Genomic DNA, 23444 nt, shown 5'->3' on the forward strand with positions numbered 1-23444 from the left:
ATTATGACAGTAACAGCTGCCTTTTATAACTAGAGGCTCCACAGGTATTGAAGACTATTCCACAGGGGTGCCTGGGTGGCTCAGTCGGTTGGGCGACCGACTTCGGCTCAGGTCATGATCTCACGGTCCATGAGTTCGAGCCCCACATCGGGCTCTGTGCTGACAGCTCAGAGCCTGGAGCCTGTTTCAGATTCTGTGTCTCCCTCTCTCTCTGACCCTCCCCCGTTCATGCTCTGTCCCTCTCTGTCTCAAAAATAAATAAATGTAAAAAAAAAATAATAATAATGAAGACTATTCCACAGATGAAACCAGTATACAGAGAGGGGAAGGAAACAGGAGCAAGGCTCCAAAGGCAGACGATGAAGAACCCAAGAATGCAGTCAAATTTTCCTTACTTCCATACTAGCATTTTATCTTCTGCTTCTCTAATATGTCTCTTATACTGTATGGTTTTTCATTTTCAAAATTTTTAATGGCAGATGAATTCTTTTCAGTACCTGTTCACATTTTTTTAAAATTCCATACATTCAGGGATAGCGTTGAGAGTGGACCTTGATTTTGGTTTCTGTTCTTTCATTTACTAATTTATTGTACATACATTACCTGAACAAAACTGTGAGCCAGTTGTCCTATCATAAATCCTGACACAGAAAGAATTATCAAAACAATGACTTCAGAATTCCTTAGACAGGTCTTCAAAAATCCTGAAGAAATACATGTATGTGTTATTTATACAAAATGTATAGTTTCAAAACAATTGAATATCCTCTTTCTCTAAGTACTTAATTTCAAACTTCCCGAGTGTCAGGGTGCCTGGGTGGCTCAGTCGGTTGTGTCCAACTTTGGTTCGGGTCATGATCTTGCAGTTCATTAGTTCGAGCCCCACATCGGGCTCTGTGCTGACAGCTCAGAGCCTGCAGCCTGCTTCGAATTCATCTCCCTCTCTCTTTCTCTGCCCCTCCCTTGCTCATGCTGTGTGTGTGTGTGTGTGTGTCTCAAAAATAAACACTAAAAAAATTTTTTAATAAATAAACTTCCTGAGTATCATATCGCTATGAATAAATAATTGATAGCTGTTACAAATGCTGTCTCTTTAAGACATACAAAATGAAGCATCTCTCACAGGTAAATTTGGAAAATACTGAAATTCCAGCAACCTCCCATTTGCCCACCCAGTGGCCCATTATGATCATTGTACAGGTATCTTATCTGTGGGTCTGATGATGAGAAATTATGAAAAGCCAAACTTCATATCAACCTATTACACCTTTTATTAGTACTCATCCTAAACTACAGCAATATATATTCTATAGTTTTCCTAAAAGCCAGAAATACTTTTAACTGAGCTCTAACTATGGAGAAAACTGGCTTCACCAGACAAGTAACAGAAGACATGTGTTATTCTCTGCCTACATGTATTATCTTGCCTTGAAGCTCTCTCCTCTGTCCAAGATTATTCAGTTCTTATCTCCAGAAGGAATATATAGACTATAATCCAATTAATTTATTATTTTTAATAATTAATTATAATTATTTAATATTTAATAATTAATTAATAATATTATTAATATTATTATTAATTTATCTTGCCTAGGGCAAGATTCTGGCATCCCATTCACTGCCTTCCAGCTACAGGTCATGCCAAGTTGGTAGATATTAATTGAATATTTCTTTTGCATAGGGCTAAAGAAATGTTTCTTGAACCATTTCTGTAATGCCCTTTATTGCTAGAGCACTTGTCCCTATGTAATCATCAAGGATCTGGAGCTGTTGAAATTCATGGTCACCAGCGCCTCTTAGTACGACAGGAGACCAATGTCATTAGTGTGTGTTTTAAAGATTCACCCCAGAAAAGGCAATTTTGCTCCCTGATATGATAGGTAAAGTTGAAGAAGGTTTTATGAATGTTTGCTTCATTATTTCTTTATACTCTTCCTAATTCAAGAAAGGATTTTAAATTTTTTTTTTTTTTTCAACGTTTATTTTATTTTTGGGACAGAGAGAGACAGAGCATGAACGGGGGAGGGACAGAGAGAGAGGGAGACACAGAATCGGAAACAGGCTCCAGGCTCTGAGCCATCAGCCCAGAGCCCGACGCGGGGCTCGAACTCACGGACCGTGAGATCGTGACCTGGCTGAAGTCGGACGCTTAACCGACTGCGCCACCCAGGCGCCCCTCAAGAAAGGATTTTAAAACAGCTGACCTTTTTTCCCAAAGAAAAAAATGTTAAAGGGGACTAGAAGCTTTTCTCCAATCACTAGTGTTGAATTGTGGAATAAAGTACCTGTGTTTTTTAATATGGTATTTTATCTGCATGAATATCATTAACCATACCTATCGAATTCTTTTAAAAAATTTATTTTAAGTTTATGTATTTTTAGAGAGGGAGAGAGCATGTGCATGTGTTGGGGAGGGGCAGAGAGAGAAGGAGAGAATCCCAAGCAGGCTCCGAACTGTCAGCGTGGAGGCTCAAAATAACGACCAGTGAGATCATGACCTGAGCTGAAATCAAGAAGCGGACACTTAAGGGACTGAGCCACCCAGGTGCCCCATACGTATTGAATTCTTAATTATCATTTAAGAGGCCTTTCCTTGTGAAGTCTCTCCTAATTGCCCACTAGGGTGTGGGGTGGATGGCATCCTCCCGGAAGGAAAATCACTTCAAAAGCCATGATAGAATGGACAGAAGTGATGACATCAAGTATGCAAATTGTGAAACGTATGTGTGGGTCTTATTTGCCCCAGTCGTCGTCCCCTCATCCCAGATTTATTGGTCAGGTTAAGCCTGGCAGGCAGGCAGCATGAGGCTCTCCTCCACGTTACCAGAGATTCTGGACCACAACTTTACAGTTAAACTTACCACATTGTATTGTAATTATTGTTTGCCTGTCTCCCCCATGAGGGGACTATTTCCGCTTCTGCCTACCATTCTGCTGTGCTCAGCAAATGTCACCGAAGGAAGGGACACAGTATAGATGCTACTTATAATTAAAGGAAACTAGACTGTCAGCATTCACTCACATCTTACAATTTCATTGGACTTCTTCTTTATGGAAGTTGTGATCACTTTCTACACTAAGAAAGGTTCAGAGGGCAGAGGAAAGATGAGATTTAGAAATTACTTCTTACCTCCCAGGACAATCGTGAAACACACAAGCATTGTGAAATGCCCATTTACAATAGTGTAGCCAGCTGTCTTGCCGCAGAGTAATTCTGTCCTGCTGCTGTTACCTTCTCTTTGCACCCAGAAGAAAGAGTTCATTTTTGACACTGCTTTTTCAGTCCTAACTTGATGAATTCAGATGTGAGTTACTACTTTCACTACCACAGACTAACCTGTTATAAGATGCAAAAAGAAGACAATGAGACTTGCCAAGTTCCAGCACATCCACATTCTTCCTACCTAAGATTGTACCACACTCAGGTCTCAGCACATTTCTTCTTGCCACAGGGCACACATTGATACTGTCTGTTCTACCTCTTGCTCCAAGAATGTTTCAAATTTTTAATGTTTATTTATTTTTGAGAGAAAGAGAGAGAGCGTGAGCGGGGGAGGGGCAGAGAGCAAGGGAGACACAGAATCTGAAGCAGGCTCCAGGCTCTGAGCTGTCAGCACAGAGCCCGACGCGGGGTTCAAACTCCCAAACCAACCACGAGATCATGACCTGAGCTGAAGTCGGACGCTTCACCAACTGAGCCACCCAGGCACCCCATCCAAGAACATTTTATAGGAACACTAACAGCAGTGTGTTTCTTCCTCACACTTCCACACATGCATGGAGGCGTGGCTCCATTGATTTCTGCACTTAACCTTCATATGATCTAGTGATGTATTTGCCTTCCACATTGGACAGTGAGTTTCTCAAGGGCCAGGGCTGAATATTATTTTTCTTACACACAGTACAAGGCACATAATAGGCTCTCTATAATATTTGATGAACTGAACTTTTTGAGGGGGAGCTCTTCCTCCATGGGTATAAATCATTCTGGAATTCCCCTTTACTATTTCAATCCTATATCCCCTTTTTCCTCTCTTGGGCCCTTCCAAATCCAAAATGGTTTCCCATTTTGGGAGGTCAATGTTGAGTCACACCGATAAGGTGGGGCAGGGGAGGAGGGTAAATAACGTAAAAACAAAGGAAAAGATTAAATTTGAGGTTTTATCATATGGTGCCTTTAAGTGAATTAGAAAAAGTCCCCCTTCCTGATGACAGGGCACATGGTTTGTGCAGGGATTTCAGCCCCAGTACCTACCCTCAGCTGGTGCCCTTGTGTAGAACATAGCCTGCACAAATCTATTTCGTGGTCCTGAGAAGGACTCATTCTGTTTTATTTTTCCTTGCAGTTAACCTTAACCTAAAAATTCCTAGAGATTCCTGAAGTATCCCCAATAATATTTAGAGTTAATCTTTGGTTCTTTGTTTTGCACCTGTCTATAAGCCATATTCTGATGTGAAGCAGAAATGAGATTCAAAATGCTGCATCTTCAAATCACTTCACATGTCCCTCAAATAACCCTCCACATCCCTGGCATTCTCACATCCTGCTATCCCCACCTGTCATTATAGCACCGCTCTCAGATCAAGTTCTTCTCCAAGCTACCAAGACCAGAGATACCATCTTTCAAGACTAAGCTGGTTCAGAGTGGAAATCAAGATGAAGGCTCTTGAAAATCACAAAGAACGAACGACGCTCAGCTCTGCGTCTGTTTGCCAAGGACAGTACTGCCAACTGATATCACACTGAAAGCCATTTCCATACCTAATTCCCATTGGTTGCTTGCCAACTTACTTTCATTCTGATTGGCTACATATATCATCCCCCACTCCCAATCCAGAAGCAGCTAAGTGATCCAGTTCCAGAGAAGCTTGCATTTCTTAATGCTCAAGCTGTGTCTATACCCACAACTGTTTTAACTGATTTTTTTTCCTGCCATGGTCATACACCATGTAGACAGAACCTCCTCCTACATGTTTTTAAATATATATTCTTGTTTTTCTTTCTCCAGCCCTAATCCTCTTTAACACTGCCTGGTCTCCCTTCTGATTTTTTCATTTATCCTTTTCCATTTTCTCTTTTTCTACCTATCCTTCCTTTTCAATGGGAATTTCTCACTTTTGGTACTTAATTTGAAGAAACAATATTACTCTTCATAGGAGGACAAATGTATCCCAAATTATGCGATGCCAAGCTTAATAGATTTTTGCCTCAAATATAATCACTAAAAACAAAGACAGTATAAATTTAAACAAATAAACATTATTCATCAATTTGTAGTTTATTTCCAAGGAAGTTACTTGTGACAATGAAATTCTACTCTCTCATTCCTTTGTCATTCCAATCTAATCCTCTCCCCCAGGGCATCATGGATACCGCCACAGCAGTGAGATTACTAAATTTGTCATCCTTTTTCTCCATCACTACGTATCAAAGAAGCTTTGACAAATGAAAGTCTCAATTTCTACTTGAAACTTTAAAGAGTTTTAGTCAACATTTCTATGTCTGGCCCTGATTGCAGCAACTACCATTGGTTGCTGCCCATAAACCATTCTCCAAAATATTTGCATTTTGTTGTTGTCTGGTATGGTTCTTTTAAACCACTCAGCCCATAAATTCCAAGGAACATGTTTTTTTGTTTGTTTTTTTTAAATTGTCTTATCACAGGGTCTGAGAGACCCATTCCTTTCTCTTTCCCATGCCCTTACTTAAGTCTCCTAGTTACCAAGTTTACTACCATTTCTCCCATTTTCATCTTTGTGTTATCTATACCACTTGTTGCCTTGAATTCTCTCAACTGCTTCATATAATTTTGAGTAACATCCTTCCACCTTCCATCTAGTTCCTATCCTGCTGTCCCCTCAGGCTCACTTGGGTCACCTAGACCCTACAGGTAAGTCTCATGAAGCTTTACATTTCAAAATTCAGTTTCTCCATGGTTTTTAGAAAAATCCTCATACCTCAAGAATACTTGGACAAAATTCATAGTTGGCTCTAGGTTACACATAGTTCCTCTAGTGATCGCACATAACTAAAATACAGAGATGATCAAATTCCTTTACATTACAATCTTTCCCATAGAGCTTTAAAGAAAAGCAATAATAGGGGTGCCTGGGTGGCTCGGTTGAGCGTCTAACTCTTGATTTCGGCTCAGGTCATGATCTCACGGCCATGAGATGGAGCCCGCACGAGGTGCTGCACTGACAGCACAGAGCCTGCTTGAGATTCTCTTTCTCCCTCTTCCCCCCCCCATGCTTGTGTACATGCACGTTCGCTTGGTCTCTTTCTCTCTAAAAATAATTTTTTTTTAATTTAAAAAAGAATAAAAAAAGAAAAGCAATAATAAATCTGTGTGTCACCATTTTTGGCAGAGCCAGCTGAGTAGACTGTGACAGCTTTAGGAGTTGAGGGCTGAGGGGCTGCCCAGGATGTTCTCCCCCAACCCCATATTCTGATAATAGATTATATTATCAGAATCCTTTCTCTTTCCCATATTCTGATAATAGATTATAGTATCTGACTGAGACAAGGTTGGTTAGTCATAACCCTAATGCATCCCCCTAATACAATGATTGGTTCAGGGATGGGCATGGGACTCAGGACCATTTAGATGGTTCCTCAGCTTAGTATATATCACTGTCGAGACAGAGAGAGCTGTTCTCTTTGCATTTGGTTTCTAGCTATGACAATGATTGCCTAGAGCAGCTGGAGGTCATCCTCCCAGATGCACTGAGAAAGTCCACCTCAAGTCGGAGCAGTTCCAGAAGGTGCCACCTTAGATATCTCTGAGGTCTTATGACCTCACAATCCCGCCTGAGATTTTATCTTTTCTCAGAATCCATTTCTTATTTTGAGACCTTTTGCCTTCTAGAAAGGCTGGGAATGAGAAACACTTTTATTTTTAAACTCAGTGGGTACTGGCTCCATTATATTTCTTCTAAATTTCATTTGAAAACTGAACTGTTCCTTTTTGGCTCATCTCTCTCCTCTCATGTTGTAGCAGAAGCAGCCAGGTGGCACTTGAACACTATCTAGAAAAATCCTTAGCAGGACCATTGAGTTCATTACTTAGACAACAGTGTGGTCAAATTTACCACCATCACATAACAAGGGCCTCTCTTCTCCAGTTTCTAATAACATTTTCTTCCCCTTCCTATAAACTCCCACTAATAACCTCCCAGAGACCTTTAAAGATTCTGCAGACTTTCACGAACACTCTCCTCTAGGCCCTCTGGGGTTCCAAAAAGGCAATATCACATATTTTAGGTACTTCTGGTACTTAATTTGAAGAAACAATATTACTCTTCATAGGAGGTCAAATGTATCCCAATTATGCGATGCCAAACTTAATAGATTTTTGCCTCAAATACAATCACTAAAAACAAATATAGTATAAATTTAAACAAATGAACATTATTCATCAATTTGTAGTTTATTTTCAAGGAAGTTATCTTGTGACAATGAAATTCTACTCTCATTCCTTTGTCATTCCAATCTAATCCTCTCCCCCAGGAGAGGGGTTTGTTATGTCATTTTCTCGCTTCCACAGTCTAAAATGTGTATGTTATACATTACTGCATAACAAAGAGACACAAAACTTAGTAGGTTAAAACAACAACAATCATTTATTTAGCTGACATCTACAATTTTAGCAGGACTCAACAGAGAAGGCTCCATACTGCATTGGCTGTGGTGGCTTGATTGAAGGATCTGCTTCCGAGATGGCTCACTAGCAGTGACTGTTAGCTGAAGCTCAGACAGGGCTGTGGGTTAGGACCTCAGTTTCTGTCCATATGGGTCTCTCCACACAGATTGGTTTCCAAGACTGAGCATCTCAAATGAACTAGCTGGAAACTGCATCACCTTTTATGATCTATGGAAATCACATAGTATTACTTCCACGATAAGCACAGGCCTGCCCAGATTCAAGAGGAGAGAGTAGAGACCCACCTCTCTATGTGAGCAATGTCACTATTACATTGTAAGAAGAGCATGTAGGACAGGAGATGGGGCCAACTTGGAAAATACAATGTATCACATTTTAGATTAAAAAAAATCAGAGTGTATTGTCAGCCCTTTATAATTTGGGGCATCATGTTCACCTTAATAGCATTCTGCCTGCTTCAACTCAGTCTAGAGCAGTTCTCAAAGGCTGGACCATAGACCAGTGGTGATTCATGACAAAAGTTCCATCATACATGGCATAATGAGAAAAATATAACAGTTCATAATAAAGCTTAATTTATTCAATTTAAAGGACAGAACCTAACAATGAAATCACACCTTCCCTTCTTTTCTGATGTTAAAATCTTCTCTTTTATTAAATAACAGTGATAGCAGATAGTACTTGTTTTCTTAATGATGTCATATCAATCTCCTCCATTTTTTCACATTTTTCCAATCAAACTACAGAAGTCTCAGGAACCACTGTCTAGCGTTTATCATAGCACTGAATTTAGCCTTTACTTGACCCCTTTCTAAATAATTTAATTTACTAGTCTGCACATTGAAATTGTAATTACTCTACGGGTGTTCAGAAGAAGTCCTGCACCTACCTGTGTAGCAGCTCAAACTCAAAGCATATGGGCATTTGAACTCTCCTATGAATAAATGTATAATTCAATGCAACAACAGATCACAAGAAGTACTATATCTCTCTAAACTCAGATCCTCACATCAGCGGAATCTTTGACATGGGATCCAGGAATCCTTTGGCAATCACCAGGTTCACATGCCTAAAAACTAGTACAGCATTCAAGATGAAGGTCAGAAAACAGAGGAGAAACTAGATACACAGTCATGACGTTGTACGTGCGTGGGGCCGGAGAAGCGGGAGTCGCAACAGGGCACCGGCACAAAGAAGGTAATGGAGTGAAGGGTTCAGGAGTCATTTTTAGAAAGAACTCTATGAATAAGGTAGCACCAAAAGAGAATTCATTCAACTGTTATTTACTAACTTACTACCTTATGGGCTCTTGAGGTATGAAGAAAAACATGACAAATCCCCTACCCTCAAAAAGCTCATAATCCGCAAGGGAAGACAAATATGTGAACAATTAAATAGAATATATATGTGGCTATTAGCACTACAGATACTCCAGAGAAGGAGGGATTAGTTCTTCCTAACACTGGGGATAAAAAAGGTCACAGGGTGAAGAATTATAGACTGCTTTGCCAAAGGTCAGAATAGGCTTTTTTTTTTTTTTTCATCTTTATTGAGGCATAACTGACATAGAAACTTGTAAGACAGACTGACTTTTGAGAAGTTTCCATTGCTGGAGGCAAGATGAAGAATAGGAATTGGCATCTTAGTTCAGGCTGCTATAAAAAAAGACCATGGCTGGCTACTTTATAAACAACAAACATTTATTTCTTACAGTTCTGGAGGCTGGGAAGTCCAAGATTATGGTGCCAGAAGATTCAGTGTCTGGTGAGAGCCTACCTCCTATACGGCTCATTTTGCTGTAACCTCACATGGGTGCTAAGGGCAAGGGAACTGTCTGGAGGTCTCTTTTATAAGAACCTAATCCCATTCAAGAGGGTTCTGCCCTCACAACCTAATCACCTCCGAAAGGCTCCACCTCCTAATATTATCACTTTGAGCATTAGATTTTAACATGTGAATTTGCAGGGGGGGAGGGGTGGGGGCATGACATACAACACATTCAGACCACAGCAGCTGGTAAAGGAGTTAGAAAAGCAGTAAAGGAACCACAATGACATAAGGGTGCCAGTCAAGGAGTTTTAAAAAGACAGCGTTACTACATACGTCAAAAGCTTCAAGAAGTTGGAAGAGAAGAACTAAAAGGTGAATAAAGGAGAGAGAGGTTTATTTTATATTAAGGATCTCCAGAACTGTCTCAGTTTTATCTACGAATCTTTGAAGTAAGATTCAGGAATCATCCCCCTAATCATCAGGACCACATTGCCTGGAAGGTAACGACATACTCAAGATCAAGTCTCAGAAAATACGGTAGAAACAATAAAAATGGCAACTAGCCTTGTCCCAAATTACTGCAGTCCTTAAAGGTAACAGACTTCTCACAATGTACAATAGTAAGAGAGCAGAGCCAACACAGATAGACCTCCTTCCTTGTAGAACTCCACAAACACCCATTGGATCTACCAGAGGGAGTGAGAGTTATTGCCCTATTCTTTTGCTTAAGGCAAAAATGGAATGGAATTGCTGAAATGGAATTGATCATGCATAAAAAAGATCTCAAAACTTAAAAATCTGTGACACAAATTTAAAGTGTTATCTCAAAACCGTAGTTGAGAAAGTGTCAGCTGATGAGCAATTACTGAATTGCTTTTTTCTTTGCCATCCCCTCTATAATGAAAAACTAGCTTTTAGTGTAGGACAAAAAAGAAAAGGTCTTAAGAACAACACATAAATGTGGTTGTTTTTTTTTAACATGTTGTTTCTATAAAAATTTTCAGGAAAATCAGAGTAGTAGAAGGTTTGGGGGCTTTTAGATAAACTAGGGGAAAAAAAGACATTCCAAACCACTAATATGAAACCAAACCAACACTGATATTTAAAACATAAAAAATAGGGGGTGCCTGGGTGGCTCAGTCGGTTAAGCATCCAACTTCGGCTCAGGTCGTGATCTCACAGTTGGTGAGTTCGAGCCCCACGTCAGGCTCTGTGCTGACAGTTCAGAGCTTGGAGCTCGAAGCCTGGAGCCTGCTTCCAATTCTGTGTCTCTTTCTCTCTCTGCCCCTCCCCGACTTGTGCTCTGTCTCTCTTCATCAAAAATAAATAAATGTAAAAAAAAATTTTAATCATAAAAAATATAAAATAGAACAGAAAGAAAGATAGCATGGAGTCCAGTTAAAATATCTATATTGTCAAACCTACAGAATAAGGGAAATCTAAATATACATGTGTGTGTGGAGAGAGAGAGAGAGAGAGAGAGGAGGAGGAGGAAGCTAAAGAAATGAGCAGATTTTACTAAAAGACTAAATCCCACCTCACAGGTAAATTTTAATTTGGATATAAAAAGTAATAGTTGTAGGATCGCCTGGGTGGCTTAGTCAGTTAAGCATCCGACTTCGGCTCAGGTCATAATCTCCCAGTTTGTGAGTCCAAGCCCCGCGTCAGGCTCTGTGCTGACAACTCAGCCTGGAGCCTGCTTCAGATTCTGTGTCTCCCTCTCTCTTTGCCCCTTCCCCGCTGGTGCTCTTGCTCTCTCTCTATCTCTCTGTCTCTCTCAAAAATAAACATTAAAACAAAACAAAAAAAGTAATAGTTGTTTAAGAAGAGGACCCTGAGGGGAGCCTGGGTGGCTCCATCAATTAACTGTCCGACTCTTGATTTCAGCTCAGGTCATGGTATCATGGTTGGTGGGATTGATTCCCATGTTGGGCACAGAGCCTGCTTGGGATTGGGGTTCTCTCTCTCTCCATTTATGTCACTCCACTCCCTTGCTTGAGTGATCTCTCTCAAAATAAATAAATAAACCATATAATTAAAAAAGAAGGAAGAAGGAAGAAGAAGACGAAAACCCCGAGCCAAACCATTCTTAATATATCCTTGCTCCAGAATGTCTTCCCATAGCTTTTCTTTTGAAAGAGGGAGAATAAACTTTCCCTCTGGAAATAGCTAATATGTCTTTTCTAATAGAATTCCTCAGTTAAATGGAAATTTCCTGCCTCTGTTAGAAAACCGTTAGATTCTCTATATAGCTTTTAGAGCTTCCAGAGAGACTTTGTGAGTGATTCACACCCACACTGTCTGGGAGCAGCATGTGGAACTCACACGGAGCCACACTTGAAGCAGAGGCAAGGACAGAGCGTCTGGAATTACACGTGCTGAATAGGGTAGAACAAAAAAAGGGTGATTCATACCTAAACATTCTTATAAAGCCCTACATGTATTTTCTTAACTTCAGTTGGCATGAGTAAGTTTGCTTTTATAAATATTAGAAGAAAGTGTGGTCTTTTACAAAATATATATTCAGTAGAAGGTAAGATCTTGACTTCTTTTCTGACCATGGCTTAGACTACAGATTTGGCACTTTTCACTTGACCTGAAAGGAAGCAGATTTTAAAATTAAATTTAATTAGCTTGCCATATAAAACAAAAGTGAAGCCAGTTGTCAAATACTTGCCAGTCTGAACCAGTCATTAATCAAGCCTTGGGGTTGGTATGTCAATTCTAGTATTCTCCTCCACCTTTTTTTTTTTTTTTTAATTTAAAGGTATGAGGTCACATTTCCCATATAATTGGTATTATTGTTCCTAATTCTGCCATTGAATAGAATAACTGAATAAACTGCTTAACCTCACCAGTCTTCACTTTCTTCCTTGTAACTTGAGGGGGTCATTTGAGAGGTCTCATCAAGACGAACACTTCCATCATGTGAAGGTATAAGATACTGGGGTGCTTGGAGGGGGTATAGAAGACCTGAGGGGGGCAGAGAGGTGATTCTTCCTTAGCGATGAGAAGGGAAGGAGGGAGAGGTGATGGACCAGGCTAACAGCAGTGGTAGAACAGAGAGAGAGGGTGAGAACCAGATTGTACCACAATGACAGGGAGAGAGGGTGAGAACCAGATTGTACCAGGTCTTAGTCATCTCACTTTTGGACTATGTTGGTCTCACTTCCTCTAGTCTCTTCTCCATCCATTTTATAAGGAAAGCCATATTATTCTCTCCTACTGAATCCTTCTTCTCTGCTTACCCCAAAGCATTTAATGGCAGCCCTCTGCCCTGGATAAAGACCAAACTTTTAAGCTTATAATTCAGTACTTTTAATGAAATGAGCACCAGTTAACTTTTCAACCTTATTTTTCACTGTTCCTCACAGACTTCACTATAATTAGCCAGATGGATCCTGGCCACTTCCCCACTCCCACCTTCAAGCCTTTTGTCATCCTATGGTGCCTTCATTCCAGAACTCCCTTCATATTCCAGCCTGGCTACCCATCCTTTCAGACAATTCCTCTTTATTCATGATGCTTCCTCCTAATAGCTAGGCTTCTCTGAACATACACAGTACTGAGTTTATCTTTTCTAGTTTGTAGTTTTCACAAACTAGGTAGTAGGCTGCTTAAAGACAAGGACGGTGTAAAGCATCTGTCTCCCTTCAGGGGACCTAGGAGTGTGCTATCTATGCATATGCTCAATAGACGTCTGGTAAAGATGGCAAGGGATACTCTGCCATACTACCTAGATTAGATTGTCTTAACCTTTAAAAAACCATAGCCCCTTTTGATTAAAAAAAAAAATCTTGCATACTCGTAATCCAACATTCAAAAGAATGGGTTCACATCATACACAAAAAATAACTTAGATTGGACCATAGAGCTAAATGAAAAAAGCTAAAACTACAAAAGTCTTACCAAAAAGCCCATAAGAGTAAATGCTGGTGACCTTGGGTTAGGCAATGTATCCTAGATACGACACTGCACACATAAGCAACGAAAGGAAAACTAAGGTCAACTGGACTTCACACTTAAAGGCTTTTTTGCCTCAAAGGACACAATCAAGAAAATGAAAAGATAATCTACAGAATGGGAGAAAATATTTGCAAATCACATATCAGATAAGGGAATTGAATTCAAAATACATAAAGAACTCTTACAAGTCAACAAGAAAAAGACAACCCAATTTAAAAGTGGGCAAAGGAGTCCAATAGACATGTCTCCAAAGAAAATATACAAATAGCCAGTCAGCACATGAAAAGATGTTTAACATGATTAATAATTAAGGAAATGCAAATCTGAACTATATTAAGGTATCACTTCACACCCACTAGGATGGCTAAAAGCTTTTTAAAAGACACTGATAGGGGGCGCCTGGGTGGCTCAGTTGGTTAAGTGTCCTACTTCGGCTCAGGTCATGATCTCACAGTTTGTGGGTTCGAGCCCCGCATGGGGCTCTGAGCTGGTAGCACAGAGCCTGGAGCCTGCTTCGGATTCTATGTCTCCCTCTCTCTCTGCCCCCTCCCCTGCTCATTCCCTCTCTCTCTCTCTCTCTCAAAAATAAATAATAAAGATTAAAATTTTTTTTTTAAAAAAGGACAATGATAGATGTTGATAATGTTGTGGATAAATTGGAATCTTCATATACCCTGCTTATTGGAAACATTCAGCAGTTCCTCAAATGAAGAGGCAGACTTGCCATATGGCCCAGCAATTCTCCCAAGAGAAATGAAAACATGCAGTCATACAAATTTGTACACAAAAGTTCACAGCAGCATTATTTACAATAGTCAAAAGCATGGAAAGTTAAATATGCATCAACTAATGAATATATAGGTAAGTTGGGGTAAGTTTGAATCCATATAAGAATATTATTCAGAACAAAAAGGAATACGGATGTTACAACATGTATGGACCTTGAAAACAGCATGCTAAATGAAAGAAGCCAGACACAAAATGGCACAAATTGTATGATTCTATTCATGAAATGTCCACAATGGGCAAATCTTGTCCAGAATGGGTAATTCTATAGAAATACAAAAGATAAATGGTTGTAGGAGCCTTATGGGAAGGAGGGCGGGGGGAAGGGGTTACTGCGAATGGGTATGGTGTTTCCTTTTGGTGTGTTTATGTTCTAAAATTAGATGGTGGTGATGATTATATAACTCTGTGGATATATTGAAAACCAGTGGATTGTGCATTTTTAAATGGTGAATTTTATAGTATAAGAATTAAATCTCAATAAACTGATATTTTAAAAATTCTTAGGGATGCCTGTCACCAAGTGCAGCTTCCCCATTGATAGGAGACTGTTCCCCCAACAGGATTTTCAAAGCACAGTTATAATACTGAAAGTGCTTTTTCAAATTCTGCCATTCTATCTCCTAGGAGGACTGGCTTTCCTAGTTGAAAATCAAAGGCATAGTAAATTATATAAAATTAATAAATAATGGCAACAATATCAATATTAGACATTCTCTACAGAAATAATAATTGTTACTAATATTGAAGCTAATAATAAATCTAGGGAGTTATATCATACTTTTTTCATGAGCTTGTAAAAGGTTAATGAAGATTGTCAAAATCAGAAGTTGTTAACCTCAGGAATAACATTGAACATTGAATATTCATCTTTTCTGACATTCAAACCATTTTTATCCAAAACTTACGCGGTGTTGCCATTTTTGTGAAGATAGGAGTCACAATATCTTCCAATTGTTGTTTCTGCTCCAAAAGCTCGCTGACAGAAGCTTCCAAATGGGTTTCCAACCATTCATTTTTTGTACGGCATGCACTGAGGATGGTATTCTAGAGATAGAAACAGAATTTACTTTCTACTTGTTTATTAAAAAATAAAACTCTATAGTATCTCTGAACTAGCACTGTGCAAGAGAACTTTCTGTGATGGTGGAAATGCTCTATCTGCATCGTCCAATGTAGTCACCATTTGACAGTTATCCACTGAGTGCTAGAAAAGGGACAAGTGTGACTGAGGAACTCAATTTATTTAATTTTTAATCAGTTCTAACTTAAAATAACTACATGCGGCTAGTGGCTGCTATATTGGTCAGTGCAGCTCTAACATTAGTAGAATGTTGTGTAAAATAAAACTCATAATTTACAGTCCTGAAGCCCTGGGCCAGTGTACATCCTCTCCCTAATTCTTTATTTTCATTGAGCCCTGTGACAAAGGGAAGTGTTTGCAAAGGTTGGAGAATAGGTGGATGGTATGAACTGGATGCAACCCAACAGGAAGTTTATTCCCTCTCAGAGGGTTCAGAAGAGAGGAAGTGCCAGAAACGCAAGAAGAGCTCCACCTCACTGAAAACTTCTCAATTTGCATCAAAGCTATCTCGGCACACACGCAGCAAACGGAGGGTGTCTGATTTAAGATGTTTATTGTTCTGTGGTTCATAATAAGAAAGAGAAAAGAATGCATTTTTTGCATGTCCTGTCCCTATTATTAAATAGGCAGTAGTGTATGCAGACATATGTAAAATCAAGTGGATTTGGAAGGATGGCCATAATATATTAAAAGAAAAAAGCAAATTAAGGATAAATATATAGTTTTATAAAAATATATATATAAATTTGTATTTATATTTATATATTTTATAAATATATAGTTTTATAAAAAACAAAATATATAAAAAAATATATATAAATTTGTATTTATATTTATATATTTTATAAATATATAGTTTTATAAAAAACAAAATCTTATAAAACTGTATGTGTGAATACATGTGTTTATATAACTGAAATGGTGAAATTTGTATGGTGAAACTAACACAAGATTGTTATCAGAACCCCAGGACAGTAAGACTGGAAATGGAAGAAAGAAAGCTAGTAAGTTTGCTTTAGGCATTTCAATTTTATTCTAATTATTACTATTTGTATATAATATTTTCTAGCTCAAATAACCAAATATTTAAAAATTGAAATTAAAAGAACTTTTATAGTACCTAGTTGAACAGAGTACTGTCTGTGCCAGGAAATTTTTCTTTCTCAGATTTAATAGCTGCAATAGCTACTCTAATAGAACTTGGCCTATATTTTGTTGGTTTCATAAGAGATTTTGTAAACTGTTTTACGAACCACAAGTGAAATGTGTCATATTCTCAGACTTGGAGCTGTCTTACACTTTTAGCAATAGCTAATTCTTTTTCATCAGAATTAGAAGTCACAGGGAATTCACAGAACATCTTGCACAGAAATGCAAGAGATCTTTTAAAACCAAATCACATTTCTAGTACCTGGAGCATATCTTTTTATTTTAGTGTACATCCAAAGCAATAAATTAGTCCACATGTAATGCTTAGTATATGGTAAATGTGGCAAGCTGGCTTTAGAATTAGCTGTCTTTATATTTGTGCCTTTGTTTACCATCATGTATAATATGAAACATTAAGAAATATGTAATGTATATACACATAGATACTAAAATATGATGTATATGTAAGTTTTAAAGCAAAACTTAATGACATGAGTATCAGTAGAACTCACTAATCAACAGAATAACCAGAACATGGCCGGTACTATTAACACTATTTCTGTGCTTCTCCCCTAACTTATCCCCCTGCCCTCTTCCAACAGATCATCACAATCTGTGTTTATAACTTTGCTTTTCTTTTCTAATAGTTTTACCCCATATGTACAAATCCCTAAACAATATAGTTTCATTTTGCTTGGTTTTGAGCTATAAATCTCAAATTTCATAAGAAAATCTCTACAGTCTTTGGTGATTTTTTCTTCACTTCAACAATATATTTCAAAATGTATTCATGTTGTTGGATGTAATACTTAGTACATGTATCTCTATGTCACTCTTTAATATCATTTCATTTAATTTTTATCATTCTCTTTTCACTAGTTTACTAAGGAAGGAGGGAAGGAAGGAAGGAGTAAGGGTAGATAAGAGGGAGGGAGGAAGCAAGGGAGGGAGAAGACACCAGCAAGGACCACGACCTACCTCTAGAGCATTAGTATAAGAAATTAAAGATAAAAGGCAAAAATCTCAAAAGACTTCTGAACAAACAGTAGTCACAATGCAGTACCTTGTCTTCCTTAAAGAGCTTCCCTGGTCCCTTTTCTGTGTCTGTAACAGCTGCAGAGACCTTTGCAATATATTTTTTCAGAGTCAGCCTTGCATCTGAAGGAACAGGACAATAAATAGCACAATAAGACAAAGACTAAAAAATATGCTCAACTATTTCCACTGTACTATTATACATCCAGAGTTTATAAAGACTGTATGTAGGAGATTTGTTGAGGTTGCTTTCACTGAATTTCAAGATAGGTAATACTCAACTAGCACAGTGCTTTGGGACACTCACTGTGTTCCTACAATAATTCCTAAAATTTTGAAGACAAATAAACATGTGATACTTAATCCCAACGAGATCATATTCCATTAAAATATCTACTCTGGAAGGGCACCTGGGTGGCTCAGTTGGTTGAGCGCCCAACTCTTGATTTTGGCTCAGGTCACAATCCCAGGGTCATGGGATCAAGCCCCCTGTCATGCTCCACACTAAGTGTGGAGCCTGCTTAAGATTCTCTCTCTTTCCCTCTTTCCCCCTTTCCCTTGCTCACACTCACTCTCTCACTCTAAAAAATAAAAATAAATAAAAATAAACATAAAAATAATCTACTCTGGAGAAAGGAACAAAAACTCATTTCCAATAGACAAACTGTCACTTGCTTTACCCTTCATGATCCTTCAAAATAAATTCCAAAATAGCTTTTCTCTTTAAAAAAAAAAAAGTGTTTAAAATAATTCCATTCACTATAGCACCCATAGTAATGTCATCACAAAATGTGCAAGACTTGTTCGAATACAATTACACTTTGAGAGAAATAAAAGATTCAAATAAATGAAAAGGCTTACCATATTCCTAGATGGAACAACTGAATATTTCAAATTGTAGGTAAACTCCAAATTAATTTGGAGGTTGATGTATGTGCTCCCTGTGGCTGCTATACCATATTGCCACAAATTTTTGGTGGCTTACAACAGTACAAATTTATTCTCCCACAGTTCTAGAGGCCAGAAGACTGAAATTGGTATCAGTGGACTAAAGTCAAGCTGTTGGCAAGGCTGAATACTTCAGAGGGCCTTAAGGGGAAAACCCATTTTCTTGCCCTTTTCAACTGCCAGTGGTGGCCTGTGTCCTTGACTGGTGGGGGGGGTTCCTTCCTCCATCTTCAAAGGACCATAGGTCTCACCTGGATAATCTAGAATAATCTCTCCATCTCAAGATCCTTAACTGAAGGATCTACAAAATCCCTTTTGCCATATGAAGAAACATTCACAGGATCCAGGGATAATGACATATATATCTTTGGTAGCCATTTTTTAGCTCATCACAGCCTGCCCTAAAGTTCACATCCATCCCACAAGCAAAATACATTTACTCCACCCTAACCTCCAAAAGTCTCAACCCATTACAAAATTAACCCATGTCCAATGCTCATCTAAAATATCATCAGCTCAAAAGTCTCATATCTCATCATCTAAATCATCTAAACAAGCTATGGGTGAAACTTTGGTGTGATCCATAATCCTGGGGTAAGATTCCTCTCCATCTGTATAGACTTGTGAAACTAGAAAACAAGTTCTCTACTTCCAAAATATAATGGCAACAATTGTTGACACTGGCATTCATAAAGGGAGAGAGTGAAAGGAAAACAGGAGCCACCAGTCCCAAGCAACTTTAGAATCCCACAATGCAAATCCTGTTAGGTGTCAAAACCTAGCAAGAATCCTCTGTGGCACAAGGCTCCAGCCTGTCATCCTTTTTGAGGAATGGTAGCATGTGTTTACAGGTGAATAGTCTCATCAGTCCATTTACTGTCTGTAGGGTTTGGGGAGTCCAGCAGCCTTTTTCTGTTTTGTTTTCTCTACTTCCCTCTGTTCAAACTGACAATGTTTCCTACCAGTATAACATTCTCAAAAATGCTGTGAGTCTCCTTGCAGGTGACAGAGACTCGTTTCATTAAACAAGAGGCTCCTCCACAGGTCTTTCTTGGATAATTTCATTTCTATTTCTGACTTCTGCTAAGATGGCTGAGGGGAGCCATGAGTCACACACCCAATCTTCTCAGCACCCACAAAACACTGTCCAACCACACCCATGCCTTTTCTACAAAGCACACTTTCCTAACAGTGAATCTTCTAATTTTAGCACTGTTGCTACCTAGATAGGCTGAGAATTTCCCAAATCATCAAGTCCTGTTTCCCTTTTAACATGACAGTTTTTTCCTCAATTTATCATTCCCCTCTCACGTTTTATTATAAACAACAAGAAGAAACCAGGCCATGCCTTCAACACTTTGCTTGGAAATCTCTTCAGCTACATGTCCAAGTTCCCCACTTACAAGTTTTGCTTTCCATATATGGACAGGACACAATTCAGCCAAGCTTTCGGCCATAACCGCCCTTCCTCCAGTTTCCAATAACATGCTCATTTCCTTCTGAGCCCTCTCCAGCAGCATCTCTAACATGTTTCTACCAATAATCTGCTCAAAGCAACCTAGGCTTTTCCTATTCTGCACCTCAAAAATCTTCCATCTACTCATTACCCAATTCCAAAGCCACTTCTACATTTTTAGGTATTTGTTACAGCTGCACCTCACTTCCAGACACCGAAATCTGCATTGGTTCCCTATGGCTGCTCTAACAAATTATCACAGACTTGATGGCTTAAAACATTAATTTATTCTATTATAATTCTAGATGCCACAAGTCTGAGACTGGTTTCACTGGACTAAAGTCAGGCATGGGTAGGGCTGATTCCTTCTGGAGGCCTGAGGAGAAAACCTATTCCTTGCCTTTTTCACCCTCTAGCAATTTTGTTTCCTCAGATTGTGACTTCTCCCAATACCTTCAAAGTGCATCACACCAATCTCTGCTTCTAGCATCACTTCACCTCTTCCTCTTCATGTCAAACATCTACTTCCCTCTTACAAGGACACTTGTGATTATATTTAGGGTCCATCAGGAGAATCCAGGATAATGTGTCACTCTCAAAATCCCTAATCATATCTGCAAAGTCCATTTTGCCCTATAACATTCACAGCTTGCACATTCATATAGGGCACATTTTGCCCTATAACATTCACAGCTTGCAGTGATTAGGACCAGATCTTCAGGGGCCATTATCCAGTCTACCATGATCAGCGTACAATTTCATGAAACTCCACGTAAGAGTTTTTGAGAGACTTTAACAAAATCACTATACAGAAGAAAATGGCAACACAGTTGGAGGACGCTACACTTGCCTCATCCCACAAACCCAAATAGACAACTGTCAAATCATCCTAAATACCCCAGAAATGAACCTGAAGACTAACAGAACAATTCCACAACTAAAGGGTGAGAGGAGGCCATATTGAAGAAGAAGACGACGACGACGACGATGACGACGATGACGACGATGACGACGATGACGACGATGACGACGTCGGCAGCGGCAGAGACTTAGACAAGTCAAAGGAATGCCAAGACAAAGGAATTCATCCCAAATGAAAGAACAAGATAAGATCATGGTCAGAGATCTAATCAAAACAGATATAAGTAACATGCCTGATCAGGAATTTAAAGCAACAGTCATAAGGATATTCATAGGGGTTGAGAAAAGAATGGAAGACTTCAGGGAGACAATTGCCACAGAGATAAGAGTTAAAAAAGAATCAGTCAGAGGGGCACCTGGATGGCTCAGTCAGTTAAGCGTCAGATTCTTGGTTTCGGCTCAGATCATGATCTCATGAGTTCAAGCCCTGCCAGTAGAACAAATCAATGAAATCAGGAGCTGATTCTTTGACAAACTTAATACAATTGATAAAGCTCTAGCCAGACTTATCAAACAGAAAAGAGAAAGGACCCAAATAAATAAAATCACAAATAAGAGAGGAAAAATAACAACCAACACCACAAAAATACAAACAATTATAGGAGAATATTATGAAAATCTATATGCCAACAAACTGGACAACCTGAAAGGAATTGGTAAATTCCTAGAAACATACAGACTCTAAAACTGCAACAAAAAATAAAAAACGTTTAACAGACTGATAACCAGCAAAGAAACTGAACCCATAATAAAAAGTCTCCCAACAAACAAAAGTCCAAGGCCAGATGGCTTCACAGGAGAATTCTACCAAACATCTCAAGAAGAGTTAATACCTATTCTTCTCAAACTGTTACAAAAAATAGAGATGGAAGGAAAACTTCCAGATTCATTCTATGAGGGCAGCATTACCCTAATACCAAAACCAGTCTCCACTAAAAAAGAGAACAACAGGTCAATACTTCTGATGAACATGGATACAAAAATTCTCAATAGAACTAGCAAATGGAATCCAACAGTACATTAAAAGAATCATTCACGACGATCAAGTGGGATTTATTTCTGGGCTGCAAGAGTGGTTCAATATTTGTAAATCAATCATGGTGATACACCACATTAATAAAAAAAAAGAACCATATGACTGTTTCAATAGATGCAGAAAAGCATTTGAGAAAGTACAACATCCATTCATGATAAAAACCCTCAACAAAATAAGAGTTAGAGGGAACATACCTCAACATAATAAAGGCCATAAATGAAAAACACAGCTAATATCATCCTCAGTGGGGGAAAACTGAGAGCTTTTCCTCTACAGTCAGGAATAAGACAGGGATGTCCATTCTCACCACCATTATTTAACATAGTACTGGAAGTCTTATCCAAACAGTCAAACACAAATAAAAGGCATCCAAATTGGCAGGGAAGAAGTCAAAATTTCACTATTTGCAGATGACTTGATACTGTATAAAGAAAACTGAAAAAATTGCTAGAACTGATACACAAATTCAGTAAAGTTGCAGGACACAAAATCAACATACAGAAATCTGTTGCATTTCTATACACCAATAATGAAGCAGCAGTAAGACAAATTAAGGAATCAATCCCATTTACAACTACACCAAAACCCATAATATACCTATGAAAAAACCTAATCAAAGAGGTGAAAGACCTGTACTCTGAAAACTACAAATCACTGATATAAGAAATTAAGGAGGACTCAAATAAATGAAAAGACATTCCATGCTCGTGGACTGGAAGAACAAATATTGTCAAAATGTCTGTATAACCCGAATCCATCTACACATTTAATTCAATCCCTATCAAAATACCACCAGCATTTTCACAGAGCTAGAACAAACAATCCTAAAATTTTGTATGGAACCACAAAATACTCCAAATACCCAAAGCAACCTTGAAAAAGAAAAGCAAAGCTGGAGCATCACAATTCTGGACTTCAAGTTATATTATAAAACTGTAGTGATTCAAAACAGTATGGTACTGGCACAAAAATAGACACATTGATCAATCAAACAGAACAGAAAACCCAGAAATGAACCTACAGCTATATGGTCAATTAATCTTTGACAAAGCAGGAAAGAATATCCAGTGGGAAAAAGACAGTCTCTTCAACAAATAGTGTTGGGAAAGCGGGACAGCAACATGTGAAAGAATGAAACTGGACCACTTTGTTACACTGTACACAAAAATAAATTCAAAATGGATGAAAGACCTAAATGAGAAACTTAAAACCATTAAAATCCTAGAGCACACAAGCCATAACATCTTTGACACCAGCCACAGTAACTTCTCTCTAGATATGTCTCTGGGGGCAAGGGGAAAAAAAGCAAAAACAAACCATTGGACAAAATAAATAAATAAATAAATAAATAAATAAATAAATAAATACCATTGGACTAAATAAATAAACAAACAAACTTTTGGGACTTCATCAAAACAAAAGGCTTCTGCACAGGGAAGGAAACAATCAATAAAACTAAACGGCAACCTAAGGAATGGGGGCAATATTTGCAAATATCTGATGAAGTGTTAGTATCTAAAATATAATGAACTTAAAACTCAAAAAACAAATAATCCAATTAAAAAATGGGCAGAATACATGAATAGACATTTTTCAAAAGAAGACATCCAGATGGTCAACAGATACTTG

General features: G+C 38.5%; 2 protein-coding genes across 6 annotated transcripts in view; both read right to left on the bottom strand.

Moving 5' to 3' along the window:
- The window catches only part of SLC9C2 (solute carrier family 9 member C2 (putative)), an 86837-nt gene extending 82120 nt beyond the window's left edge, over positions 1-4717 (bottom strand). For 3 of the 4 annotated variants that reach the window (XM_060643544.3, XM_060643543.3, XM_060643542.3), the window contains exons 1-3: positions 4558-4717; positions 3131-3337; positions 604-704 (exon numbers count right to left, since the gene is read on the bottom strand). In XM_060643544.3, the coding sequence (XP_060499527.3) occupies positions 604-704; positions 3131-3263 (234 nt within the window). In that variant the 5' untranslated portion in view covers positions 3264-3337; positions 4558-4717. Of the gene's footprint in view, positions 1-603; positions 705-3130; positions 3338-4557 lie in introns of those variants that run through there. The other variant, XM_060643546.3, reaches the window with a different exon arrangement.
- A 2883-nt stretch (positions 4718-7600) lies between these two features.
- ANKRD45 (ankyrin repeat domain 45) overlaps positions 7601-23444 on the bottom strand; it is a 47911-nt gene continuing 32067 nt past the window's right edge. The window contains exons 4-7 of one of the 2 annotated variants that reach the window (XM_060643554.1): positions 17483-17577; positions 15095-15233; positions 11849-12030; positions 7601-7871 (exon numbers count right to left, since the gene is read on the bottom strand). In XM_060643554.1, the coding sequence (XP_060499537.1) occupies positions 11999-12030; positions 15095-15233; positions 17483-17577 (266 nt within the window). In that variant the 3' untranslated portion in view covers positions 7601-7871; positions 11849-11998. The remainder of the gene's footprint in view (positions 7872-11848; positions 12031-15094; positions 15234-17482; positions 17578-23444) is intronic. The other variant, XM_060643555.1, reaches the window with a different exon arrangement.

Source organism: Panthera onca, chromosome F1 (genome assembly GCF_046562875.1).
Source record: "Panthera onca isolate mPanOnc1 chromosome F1, mPanOnc1 haplotype 2, whole genome shotgun sequence".
Taxonomy (NCBI): Eukaryota; Metazoa; Chordata; class Mammalia; order Carnivora; family Felidae; genus Panthera; species Panthera onca.